The following is a 13,729-nucleotide window of genomic DNA, read 5'->3' as shown; positions in this document are numbered from 1 at the left end:
AGGTGTGCTTTAACATTGAATTTTAAAATTTTGAGACAAAAATCTCAAATATATATATATATATATATATATATATATATATATATATATATATATATATATATATATATATATACAACTTCAACAGGAACTTAGGAAAAGCATGTAAAGACAAAATGTTTTATTCTCTGTTAATGTTCGAAGTTCTATAAACTGGAAACCAGTACTTTTTAAGATGAAAAGTTTTGTAATCAGAAATGGATGCTATCATTTGGGTAGAGAAGTGATGCCCTCTGCTGTTCATTAAAAAAAAAATCTACTGTCATATTATAGAATACGGTATTGTGGTTAACTTCTGGAAATGTTACACTTCAGATTGACCAGGTACTGCCAAACAACCTACTGTGTAGGTTCTTTTGTAAAACAGGAATAGCACCGGTATTAGTGTAGACCTACCTTTAAAAGTTGGTCATGACGAGTGAGAAATTATATTAAAATAAGTTAAATAAATTAATTTAAAACTGATGATACCCGTCAAGGCACTCAACATGAGACATGTTCGGGGTGATAAGCAACATGTATTATGGAAAAACAATTGGTATATTTTCTGTCCACTGGAATGATATATATTTATTAATTAATCAGACATGTTACCAACAATCTGAAATCTGGCTAATCCACAACAAATTTTCAAAGCACTGGTGAAATGACTTACTGTAAATATTTTTTATCTATTGGTGAAAAACAAGCATTTATTATGATTATATGTATAGAATAATGCTTTATAACCCCTTTACAATCTCTAGCTACTTCAAGCAGTATACTGTATCAAGAAAGGAAGACACAAGTTTCCTTTATATAAAAACACTATCTGACTCCTAAGTGGTTATAGTTAATCAAACAGCAGTGCTGGAACTGATATTGAGCTACTGTAGCAAAATCAATCAGTGGTGTCTGCCAACTAGCCTGTGCCACTGTATTCCTCATAGCCTTGCTTTTAAAACATTTCCTAAATAACAATGTGTAGGTGGATTATTAGTATTCATTTACTCCACACATTAAACCAAGGTGTAGTGATAGTTTCTGGGGCACATAGTTGCAATTTACAACACAAAAAAGCAAAAAAGACACAATCAAGACAAAATGCAACAAAATGACACATTTCCACTAGGATCCTATAATGGTCAGATTCAAAGCTAATGAGTTGTGGGATAACCAAGGCTCAATTTTCTTAACTTTTATTCAAACATTGTTCCCTATTTTATTGTAAGAGATTATAAAACAGATTGCAAGGTTTGGCTATCACTCTTTTGAAGGCTGCTACAGTTTGAAATTCTTCAAAGATACAGAAGGGTTGTACTCATTTCATTGCTTGCATACACCTGACTCGTGAGCAAAGGAATCACACTGGGGTTTTCAAAACATACAACAAAAGAACCAGTTTTTCTATCATCCATAGAGTTCAATAACATACAGTGAAGACATGCCCTCATGATACAGTGCACACAGGGTGTGTTCAAGTTTCAGAATGCAAACATAGAGTGTATAATTAGAACTATGAAAACAGAACCTTGACCTTAAATCTGCTCCTTTTATTTTGATACATTGATCAATACAGCAAAACCATTTAAAAGCTATCTACTATTTTTACAGTTTTTATAGTGTCAGAATACCACAAATAAAGTGATTTGTTCACAGCAGTAAACGTTAACTCTTTCAGCACTAAGTATCTTTATAGAAAGGTGGCCTTAAGATGATCAATTAAGATTCCTACACTGAATAATAAATAGTGTATTAGATATGTTGACAGATCTGTGGTTTTGAGTGGCCCTGTATAGAGGTGTGCAATGTTGTTTGTTATTGGAAGGTCCAAAATTCAATTCATAACTCAATGGTAAATATGTTTTGCACTTTTCAGACTGACACAATTTGGGTAGCTGGAGTTTCTCATTCACAATATCCTTTTCGTTATGAAAGGTAACAGCAACAATCTGAGCACTGTCCTAGCATAAAATCTCATGATGCACATTGATTCTCTTGAGGACTTCTTCTGGCATACAAAACACTGGGTTCACTTCTTTTATCTGTTCCTCTCCCATCTGTAATAGCCCAGCAATTCCAAACAGGGTATGAAAATGATCCACCTGGCATGAACAAAAATAAATATACTGTAGTAATTTGTGCAGTACAGTGCATTCCGTAAACAGATAGCAAATGTTTGATTGTTTGAAGGGTACAGACTGTTTGGTAAAATAACTTGTATTTTGGTAGGGATATTTAGAAAATTATTATTCAGCTTTCCTTTTAGATCACTGCTGCAATCGCCAATACAAACTAAACAAAAATCTGCTAATACTGTTTTTTGAAGATCATTTATATTTAAAAAAAGTGAATGTGCATATAGAACTTAATTGATAATGCAGAGTGAATTAACTTCTTTGCAGTCACCACATCAGTCAAATAACTTTCATGTATCAATATTTTTTAGTATACCAATCCCATATGATCCAGAGTTGCAAATATCATTTCCCCTTTCTTGTATATACATACAGGAGAGAGGAACAGAAAAACTGATAGAGAAATAGCCAGTGCAGTTGGAATTCACCATGACCTGCACTGCAATTTACCAGGCCATCGCTGCTCCTCTTAAAGTAGTGCAATGGGTATTTTAGTATTCACAAAGTATACAGAACCTCACCTAAGCATGTTTGCTATTGGAGAGAACTCATTTATTACAGTAGAGTACTTACCATCTCTCCAGGCCTGTCAGCCAACGCCCCAGTCTCCTCATCCTGGCAGGCCAAGATAAATCTGCTTAGTTTGTTTTTGTCAATCCAGTGGATTCTTCCAATAATTTTCAATGAAGCAAGCACCCACCATGAATAACAAACATCTGGTAACTGCAATATTAAAATAATAACATGAAAACTTAGATTCCCTGTGGATAGGGCAGACATGATTTATGAAAATGCTAAACAGAATGTTTTCTGGAATTCCGCAGTACAGTACTTCAGCAATATAAACGATTATTCTTTTACAAAGTTAAACAGATTTTTAATTTTTTTAAAGTTTTAACAGATTTTAAAATTTTTGCAACTTTTATTGACGCACCGTTTTATATATAAAATGATAAAGACATTTTCTGTGCTCAATCAACGCCAGATTTGACGACCGCTTGCCAGATTTACAGAACTGATTTTGTATTAATGGGTCTTCAAACAGGCTTTTCTAAAATAGAATATTAATTATCTAGATACCTTCTCTGGCCGCCCATTCAGCCCTCCAAATGATAGCTGCCTTTCACACAGCCACTAGCCCAGCAAGTCTGCTTTTATTTGGTGCAGCTGGCCTGTTATAGATAAAGGTAGTGTGTTCGTGATCTGGGCTGACACATACCGCAAATACACTTGTACCGTATTTACAAAAAAATATAATCAGTTGGCCTTTTACTAATTCGCTTGGTGGATTTCGGTCAAATATCGTCATTGGTTTATTTTGTGATTTTAAAAGATGCCGATGACAAAAAATCGTTTTCCTTACAAATTATCCACTGAGTATTCCGATGTATGCCAACATAAACAAATAAACGCTGTTATACAATATTACCACCTAAAAGTAAGTGTTATTGTACCCTCTTTTTACTGCACATGCTACTGCCAACTTGTTTTTAGATGTAGTCATGTTTTCATTATTAGAAAAATTAAATTAAAACACACCCTACCGTTCTTGGATGATGCAAATTGTCGCCACAAGTCGCACTTTTTATACGTTAGAACAACAACAAAAAAGAATAAGAAAGAGACGCACCCGAAGCACAGGCCGAGCGAATCTGCCTCTCATGTTGAACTGCAGGATTTCTGTTTGAGTAGGGTCGATTGATTTCGAGAGTTACACATATATGGTTTACGTTGCAAGACATCGCGAACATGTTAAGTAGCCCGTAAACTAAATACAAGCTGTTGATGTTTAATACGTTTGTTCGCCATCTTGTCTTGGCTGCCCAAACTGACCATTGTGGAGCCGGAATGGCGTCAGCTTCATAACCGTCCCTTCTGTTAACAATTGAGTAGGCATTATAGCCAGTGTTAATACAATAATAAATACTGTAATAAAATGCCTAGCTGTGCAAGTAAACATGACCCAAACAGTAACACGACTGCCTGGATGAGTTGGTTAGTGTTCTCTACATTTATCATTATGTTTATTGAACTACCCTTGTCGATTACCAAGGAGTTGCTGGCCCTCGCTAAACTCTGGTTGATGTTTATAATTACAGTTAGCACTTCTCTCTTTACAAAGCTGTGCAGTACATCATCCCAATACATAACGTAAAAACTAAATTTTTTGATAAAATGCACAAGTGTAACACCGATGAAAATACCAGGTTAAGTCTTTGTCCAGTTGACTTCGCTTTGTACCTTTTAAAACATGCTTCACTTCAGTGTTCAAGGTTAGGGAGGTAGAATTTTAGTTTGCAGTAGTGATCATAGAAACATGACCAATCCCCAAAGAGATGCTTAATTCGACCATTACACAAGACACAAACAATGTTTATATTTATTTATTCCAATGCACAAATTATGTTTTGTTTTTCAGTTGCATCGCAGAACTGAAAACCGTAGGCAATACATTCTTTGAGTTGTTTTGTTTAAAAAAAAAAAAAAAATCCAAACAAACAAAAGCATTTAGATATTATATCAGCATTGATCAAAAATGGTTTCCTGATGTATTTGGTATGAATATAGGCAATGCATTTCCAATTGAATAAAATCAAATCTGTTTTTATGGAAGACCATAAACCCTTGAAAAGATATAGCAATTTTAAATTTTGATGGAAAGTCATTTAGTTTACATACATTACAAAAAAAACGGGAAGACAATGTTTGATGCTCAGGTACAGACTGCCTGGTGCTATTTCAGAGAGAATGACAAACAGAAGGTTATTAAATCTTACAGTTCTCTTTAAATGATCAATTAACACCATATCCAGCTTAAGCAAAGGAACCACAGTTAAAGTTGGGCTACAGAGGAGGCTAGTGGACAAATGCCTTTTGTCAATATTGTATTGTGAGCTGTTCAAAAGAGTATTATGTTTCTTTAGTGGATGTCATTTTATACACCAATATCGAGGACAACACAAAAATATTCACTTCTGCAATGAATTTTCCAAAAGTCTTCCTTTCCAAAGCATATTTTGTTGCTTCATCCAAAGCTCTCTGTGCCAGTCCTGTTGCACCAGCTGTGACCTGTAATTGAGTTAGTCTATTACTGCATAAAACAATCATTTTAAAAAGACGGACGAACGGAAAGCCTCATTTTAGTATGTCTGTCCTAAGATAACTGCCATGTACCTATATGAAATTCACAAATAGTTTCAATTACACCATCACTGTACCTTTCTATTTGTACAAATATTTTGAAATTGCTGTACTCACCGGAGGTCTGGTTTTATCAAAGGCTCCCATGGCAATTTTAAACCCAGCTCCTTCTCCTAGAAGTACGTTTTCCTTTGGTACTCTTACATCTTCAAATGTAATACCTCTTGTGTAAAAGCAGCGTTGGCCCATATTCATTTCCTAACAGTACACAAAACAGGAAGGTTAAATATCAGTTATCTATGCAGTATTTATTTATTTTTTAAAAAGGTGAAGACTGAATCAATGAAAAACTGATTCTCATCTGTTTTACATTCTCTAGTTTACCTATCAAGCATGTCTGCCTCACAAGTTTAAAAAGGTATCAACATTTCTCTCAGCATTTACCTCATTATATTCACTGTTTTTGTGTGGTGATTTATTATAATTATGCAGTATTTCTACCTTTCTTCCAACTTGGATTCCAGGGGTATCAGCATCCACAATGAAGCCAGTGAAAGCTTTGTTCGCTGAGGTTTTGGGATCCGAATCCGAACGAGCCAGCAGGAAATACCTGTATACATACAAAAGGAAAAAGTTTGTTTTCTTTCATTTGAATTTTTTGGTCCTGTTCTGTGTTGGCAAACATCAAGCTTCATAGTTAAAGAAGCACATGGATTACAGTAGGCTTCATACAGTACAAGCCCTTGCACACAGGACTTACCAGTTAGCTTTGCCACCATTTGTGATCCACATCTTCTGCCCATTAATGATATACTCGTCACCCTTTCTCTCTGCCCTGGTCTTAATCCCCGCAACATCTGAGCCAGCTCCTGGCTCTGTCACACAGTACGCCTTTGAGTTCAAACAACAGAGTTCAAAACACACAGACCATCAGTTTTCTGTTTTACTTTGTATTATTTATCTGCACTATTAAAAGCTTTTGCATTTGACACAAGATATACTACAGATTTATTCCTTTATTTATGTTCACATACAGTACCAATCAAAAGTTTGAGTACACTTGCTGGAAACTTAGGTTTTTTTCATAATCGTATACATTTCTGTAAATACTTGAAAATGAAAACACATGTTACAATATACAAAACAAAAGGAGTATCAAAGCAATGTTCAAGAAAATTGAAAATTGTCTCTAAATCTTGGATTCCTCAAAATAGCCACCCTGTGTCTTAATAACAGCCTTACAAACACAAGGCATTCGGTTAACAAGTTTCAGCAGGAAATCATCCGACATGTCTTCCCAGCTCTTCTGCAGCAATTCCTTCTAGGAGCATTTAGCTGAGCTTGTATTTCAGGGGTAGTTAATTGCCGGTTTTGCAGACTTGTGACTCGAATTAACTTGTTCTTTGATTCTGAGGTCACCCTTGGCCTGCCTGACCTTGTTCGGTCCTCATGAGTGCCAGTTTCTTCAAATTGTTTGATGGTCTTGGCCACAGCAGTTAAGAACATAAGAACATAAGAAAGTTTACAAACGAGAGGAGGCCATTCGGCCCATCTTGCTCGTTTGGTTGTTAGTAGCTTATTGATCCCAAAATCTCATCAAGCAGCTTCTTGAAGGATCCCAGGGTGTCAGCTTCAACAACATTACTGGGGAGTTGATTCCAGACCCTCACAATTCTCTGTGTAAAAAAGTGCCTCCTATTTTCTGTTCTGAATGCCCCTTTTTCTAATCTCCATTTTGACCCCTGGTCCTTGTTTCTTTTTTCAGGCTGAAAAAGTCCCTTGGGTTGTCAATACCTTTTAGAATTTTGAATGCTTGAATCAGGTCGCCACGTAGTCTTCTTTGTTCAAGACTGAACAGATTCAATTCTTTTAGCCTGTCTGCATATGACATATGAGGTCTTACTAGTGCATTGTACAGTTTTAACATTACTTCCCTTGATTTAAATTCAACACTTTTCACAATGTATCCGAGCATCTTGTTAGCCTTTTTTATAGACTAGATGAAGACATTTCTGAGTCAACAAAAACTTAGGTCTTTTTCATAGATTCCTTCTTCCCATATGATATTTATAATGTACATTTTTATTTCCTGCGTGCAGTACCTTACACTTTTCTCTATTAAATGTCATTTGCCATGTGTCTGCCCAGTTCTGAATCTTGTCTAGATCATTTTGAATGACCTTTGCTGCTGCAACAGTGTTTGCCACTCCTCCTACTTTTGTGTCGTCTGCAAATTTAACAAGTTTGCTTACTATACCAGAATCTAAATCATTAATGTAGATGAATAGCAGAGGACCTAATACTGATCCCTGTGGTACACCGCTGGTTACCACACTCCATTCTGAGGTTTTTCCTCTAATAAGTACTTTCTGTTTTCTACAAGTTAACCACTCCCTAATCCATGTACATGTGTTTCCTGTTCAGTTTGAGAATTAATCTTTTAACTTTGTCAAAAGCTTTCTGGAAATCTAAATAAACCATGTCATGACAATCCATTATCGATGTTATCCTCAAAAAAATCAAGCAAGTTAGTTAGGCAACACTTTCCTAAAACCATGTTGACTGTCTCCCAGTACCCTGTTACCATATAGGTAATTTTCCATTTTGGATCTTATTATAGTTTCCATAAGTTTGCATATAATAGAAGTCAGGCTTACTGGTCTGTAGTTACCTGGTTCAGTTTTGTTTCCCTTTTTGTGGATCGGTATTACGTTTGCATTTCAAGAGACTGCATGATCTTGGTTAGCTTTTGTAAATTACTTCTTTCATTTCTTTGAGTACTACTGGGAGGATCTCATCCGGCCCAGGGGATTTGTTTATTTTAAGAGCTCCTAGTCCCTTTAACACTTCTGCCTCAGTGCTAAAGTTATTTAAAACTGGATAGGAACTGGATGATGGGGCATGTTTCAGTATCTTCCTTTGTAAAAACTTGTGAAAAGTAATCATTGAAATTTGCTATTTTTTTTCTTCCTCTACGATTTTGCCATTTGTATCTCTTAAACATTTAAAAAATTGGAAAAACATTTTTTGAATGCAATTCATTTATAAGACTTATCAGTTTTAAAGATTGACCTTATATAAGTACACGTATCATATAACTTGAAATATATTAAAGACCCTGTTTAATGGTGACAAAAGGTTAATTAGGTAACATGCAGTTAAAATCTGCATAGATAATCATGAACACCGTGTTATACACATTTCAGACTGACTTATGCTTCAGACTGAAATCCCCTTGCTTTGGGTGACCATTTCATTGAAATTGACAAGATTTGCATTTTCATTTAAAAATTACACTTTTGAATGCAATTCACTTTTGATTATCAGCTTATATAAGTAAACCTGGTTATACAGTTAAATGCATAGATAATCATGAAAACCCTGGTTTCAAGCAGGTGTACTCAAAGTTTTGACTGGTACTGTATGTTGGCATGAGCAGTATGGAAATGTGTTCAATACTAAGTTTCAGTGTGTATCACAAACAATTGGGGATCCTAGCCCAAGCCCAACGGAACACCACATTAGAACACTGTCTACCACAATAATTTAAGATTCCAGAACGCTCACACACATGAGAGGTTCCTCCGTCATTCTTTCCAGGTACTTCTTTTGCTGCTGTTCACTGCCTGCAATGATGACTGACATTTGCTTAAAAAAAACACACTTATAATAAAATAAATACTAGTACAATGTATGTACCATTTCTTTTACAGATGTTTCTTTGGAAGAATGCAACTTACTCCCAAAGAACTGTTTTCAATAGCAGTTTGAACACCAGTACACCCGTATGCTATCTCCTCTGCTATGAGGCATGCATCAAATATGCCCAGTCCAATGCCACCTACAGAATGAGAAAAGAACATTTTAATTAAAAATACACATCTTCAGCTCCCAAGGATAGATTGTTGAATAATCACAAATCAAACTGAATTGACAATGAATAATTACATATACTGTACTGCATTTTTCTGGAATGTGAGAATTCATCAGACCCAACTCCCAGGCTGTCTTGATAAGAGGTACAGGATACTAAAAGAAAAATAAAATACAATGAACACTGCTTTACTGGCCTGTTAATTACAAAAAAGAGAAAAAAAAAGTTAAAAGGATTAAAATGTTCTGAATATTTACCACTTTCAAAAGACAAGACTGTTAGAATTCTTCAAATATTGTGTTTGTTCGCTTGCTCTAATGCTTCTGACAGTTATATACTATCCCTTCCTGGCAAATTATTCTGTCATAGGATTGACAGCAAAGTGAATATTTAAAATGTCAGCTGTAGAGTATGACACCAAAGAGGATTTAAAACACTGAGCAGCAGCCCCATGCATCTCTATTATTATGTGTTAGAGCAGAGGATTTCTGAGAAACAACTCTATATGGAATAGCAGAACACAGCACTTACCTCTCCAGTTCTGTCATAAGGGGACACAGCAGGGAGTACCTCCTCTCGAGCAAATTTTCCAGCAGTAGCTTTAAACTCTCTCTGCTGTTCAGTGAGCTCTGCAAAACATAATTGTTCAGGACATTAATTGTATTCTCATCATTAATAAAACCAAAATGTACAAATAAGACAGTTACATTGGTATGTATTCAAAATGCATAATGGTATCATTTACAAAATGTAAAGAAAAATACGAAGAGAAGTTGAACATCCACAATTGGAAAAGTTTTACATACCAAAATTAAAAACACTTTTAGACACTGTAGCTGTTTGAGCACAGGTATTCTGCAATCTCAACCCTGCCAGAGTGCTGGCTCTGATCAGCTGTAGCAAGAGAAGCACCAAGTATGCAGTGAGGTGTCAGATATTCATACTATCCTAATGCTGGTTAAACTGAAATAAAAAAAGGCTCTCCCATAAAACGTAGGATTATTTCTTTAGAACGCTTGTCTGGCAGTGGGACTCCAGAGAGTCTTTCAATGACTTACAATTTAATATCTACAGGTTCACAGTACAAGTTGATGTGATAATTTAGGTCATATAAAATTCCTAGTTTACAGCAGTAAGTTACACAACCAGTGGGTCACATTTACTAAACTTTAGCTCCAGTTTTAAATATAAATTCCATTCCAATTCCCATTTCGCAGCTAAAAGGAAACCAAATCACCAAGGCAGGACAGCTTGTGCAAGAAAGTTGCAACTAAGCCGTGGACAGAAACCAAACTTTCAAATCTTGCATTTAGGACTATAAATATTTCTATATGTTATATATATATAGATATATATATAGATATAATATATATATTAATATATATATATATCTATATATAGATTAATATATATATATAGATACATATATATTCATAAGATGAAATCTAATTCTACAGATAAAAAAAAAACTCTAGATATTCTGCTTATGAGAAAACTGACCTTTCTGTAAAATTCTAACAAGTTACCTAAAAGCTATTATTTGTTTTGTCATTTTTCGCCGTGTCGTTGTAATTGTTTTGCACTGCAAATTAAAGCAAACCCATTTTCTTCACCCAAATGACATCCATTAAGCAAAGAGGGATAAGTGCCATAAAACAACAATGGCTTATGCTGCCTCAGGAAAGAAACAAGCTTAACCTTTCTGTAGTTGGAAACAGAACCTAATTTTACTTGCTGGCTGCATCATTAACCAAATGAGAATTGTATGCAAATAGGCTTACTTAATCGTCAGTATTTCCCTTTTCAGGGACATGTTACGTTTCTTGACATATTAGTTTGCAATGTCATTTCATGTCATGTTCTCTGTGGGGTACAAATAGGAGTATGGGCCCGAAAGGCAGTGAGACATACTTATTAAGAAGTGGTGCTCAAATACATTTTCTATGTGTGTCACTGACTGAGAGGTGTCATGTTGCCCACCAGGACCACAGTAGCTTGCATGGCATTGAGTTTGAGAACACATAATATACTGCTGATCTTTGCAAAACACAATTTTTATCTAGTTTGTTGTTTACCTCACAGTATCAGGGGGTTTGGGAAGTATCACAAAGCACCGGAAAGCTTTATTTAACCTGTGGGGTACCTTCATGTGTGTGATAACACGTGATTCCTTTAAAACCCACATAAGAGCGATATAACACATGGAAGAGCATGGCTGGTAAAACATATTGAATGATTCAAACAGCTTTTAAATAAATATGACATCTGTTAACTCAGTGGATCAAATAAATATTAATTTTAATGCTTGCAGTTATACTAACCTTAGAAATGGATCTAGTCACAATTTTAAGTGTTGCTTCTGGTTTATACAGCATCTGAATAGAAATCTTTTTTTTTTCATTCCACATACTTCACACAACCAGAAGAGTGGCTGGTCAATAACGCACCACATTCTTAGATAATCTAATGAATTATGTGTGAGACAACGTAACTGATTTCCCTTTACACTGCATGCATTCATGGTGTTGCATGCATAGGGAAGTGTTCTAGGGCAATGATTAAAATATCTGTTATTTAAGAAATAACATCTTGATTACTGCAGGGGTAAAGCCTTTAATTATATTGAGAATATTCTTCTGCATTCTGTATTCAGTTATAAAATGATCTTTTCTTGCTGTGGTTTTTTTTTTTTTTTTTTTTTTTTTTTTTTTTTAATCGCAAGAATAATTGAAATCAAAGGCTGTTACCATTTGGTTTGAGCTACTATCTCCACATTGCTTCAACAACATATACAGTATATGTTGACCCTTTGCAACGGCCATCCAAAACTCGAGGGAAAGAGCGCTTATTTATATATTGCCACTAGGGGACGCCAAATATTTTTTTTTCACTAAAACTTGCCTTAAGTTTATTTTTCAATTTAAAATACATGTTCTTACCAAGCTTTAAAATACAGCCCCTTAAGGCAAAACTGGAAACTGTCTTTCATTGATCAATAATGCTCCATGATCTGTCTACAAAGTGCGTTCTAAACTACTGCTGCCTCTTGTTCTTGTAGTGAATGGGATACGAGCACGACGTGGATTGTACTGTAGACACGCTTCATTCTTTCGCACTGCAGAATAATCACCAGGAGTCTGTACATCATTGTATCTGTATTAGTATAAACACACCCGATGTTCACATGCTGTATACACACATGGAAAAAAAAAAATATTTATGAATGCTATTCTTCTTAAATATATGATAGTTTATTTTCCCAGTTTGATCGTTTTGTTCATGCATAAAGTTTGTATTATATCATTCAACCCTGTAAAGAGGTAATCATTAATCGTGACATAAAACTCGCTAAAACACGTGGACAAAAAATATGTTCAGTACTTTTTCCTTTTTATATTTGTGATACCCAGACAACGAACAAAAAATACATTAAAAACAAAACAAAAACTGCTTACTCAGTGTTGACGGCCTGTTTAGTCAAATGATTTTTTTTTAATCCTGTGTTGTTCAAAATATAAGAACACAATAGATCCATATAGAATCTAAGCACAACAATGGTTCAAGAGAAAACATATTATTAAATATACATGTAGAATACCCAGACACATTCTTTTCTATGTTTGCTGCGACACAAAATATACTGAATTGGATTGCTGGCTTCTACAATCTTTGAAGCTCTATACTTCCTGTGATGAATAAGCCTTATAAAAGTTCACCATAGTAAAAGCATAGCAAAGCGTAGTAAAGCATAGTGAAAGCATGGCAAAACATAGAAAGCAGCGTAAAGAACAGTGAGGTATGATAAAGATTATTAATAAACAAGGTAAACCAGGGTCTATTATGGTTAGCACATGGTATTACAATGGAAAAAGCAGGGTAAAACTGCAAGAATACAGTGCAGAAATACCATGGTAAATTTGTATAATGAACTCCACAAAAGCGATAAAAAATAAAATAAAATAAAACCAACCGTTTGAGATGGATAAATTCCTCGTGGCATTATTTGATAGGTGAATACAATTGATAGCATCACATCTGTAGACATCAATGCCACAGGTGACAGGTGGTTAAGTCTGTTTGCTCCAGATAAGGAAACTCATTCTGTATCCTCAGACAGGGACCGAGGTTTGCATCAATCCCGTCAGTGTGTCTGAATCATCACTTACGACAACGACACGCATTCTTGTTCAGCTTCGAAATATTTCCACCACAAACCTACAGTACTTTGAAAAAGAAGCTTTGTTTGAAGCCGAATTCATTGTATCCATCCAAAAATATCATACTGTATATCAAACCTTCCTGAACGAAAAGTGTAACCCATCAAGCTGGAATAGATATCAAGGTATTAAAGTATGTATGTGTTGTGTTATTTTTATTTTTTTTTAGTCATAACAAAATTGTATACAAAAAAACATGCTGTTTATATAGAAGCCCCGCAAATTCAGCAGACTGTGAACTTAACCCCTAAAACACTGCCATTTATTTAATCTAGAAATCGTGCTTCTCATATTTTGGAGTTAAACAATCACAAATAATCCTGAAAGACATTTAAAAACGA

General features: G+C 35.0%; 1 protein-coding gene and 1 long non-coding RNA gene across 2 annotated transcripts; both read right to left on the bottom strand.

Moving 5' to 3' along the window:
• Positions 1-592: 592 nt before the first annotated feature.
• Positions 593-3,328, bottom strand: LOC121294122. The gene is made up of 3 exons (XR_005946696.1): positions 3,237-3,328; positions 2,730-2,879; positions 593-2,123 (listed from the first exon to the last, which is right to left on the bottom strand). It is a non-coding gene; the product is annotated as an uncharacterized LOC121294122 (long non-coding RNA).
• A 1,541-nt stretch (positions 3,329-4,869) lies between these two features.
• Positions 4,870-10,101, bottom strand: LOC121330726 (medium-chain specific acyl-CoA dehydrogenase, mitochondrial-like; the record flags this gene model as incomplete). The annotated part of the gene is made up of 10 exons (XM_041277448.1): positions 4,870-4,890; positions 5,130-5,225; positions 5,415-5,555; positions 5,799-5,907; positions 6,058-6,188; positions 8,865-8,945; positions 9,038-9,138; positions 9,257-9,326; positions 9,703-9,800; positions 9,978-10,101. Coding segments are annotated over 10 exons (972 nt in total), but the record flags the coding sequence as incomplete, so codon positions are not given.
• Between the last annotated feature and the right edge of the window lie 3,628 nt (positions 10,102-13,729).

The sequence above is a fragment of the Polyodon spathula genome, chromosome 18 (genome assembly GCF_017654505.1).
Source record: "Polyodon spathula isolate WHYD16114869_AA chromosome 18, ASM1765450v1, whole genome shotgun sequence".
Taxonomy (NCBI): Eukaryota; Metazoa; Chordata; class Actinopteri; order Acipenseriformes; family Polyodontidae; genus Polyodon; species Polyodon spathula.
The sequence above is the reverse complement of the archived record's forward strand: the minus strand, read 5'-3'. Positions and strand labels throughout refer to the sequence as shown.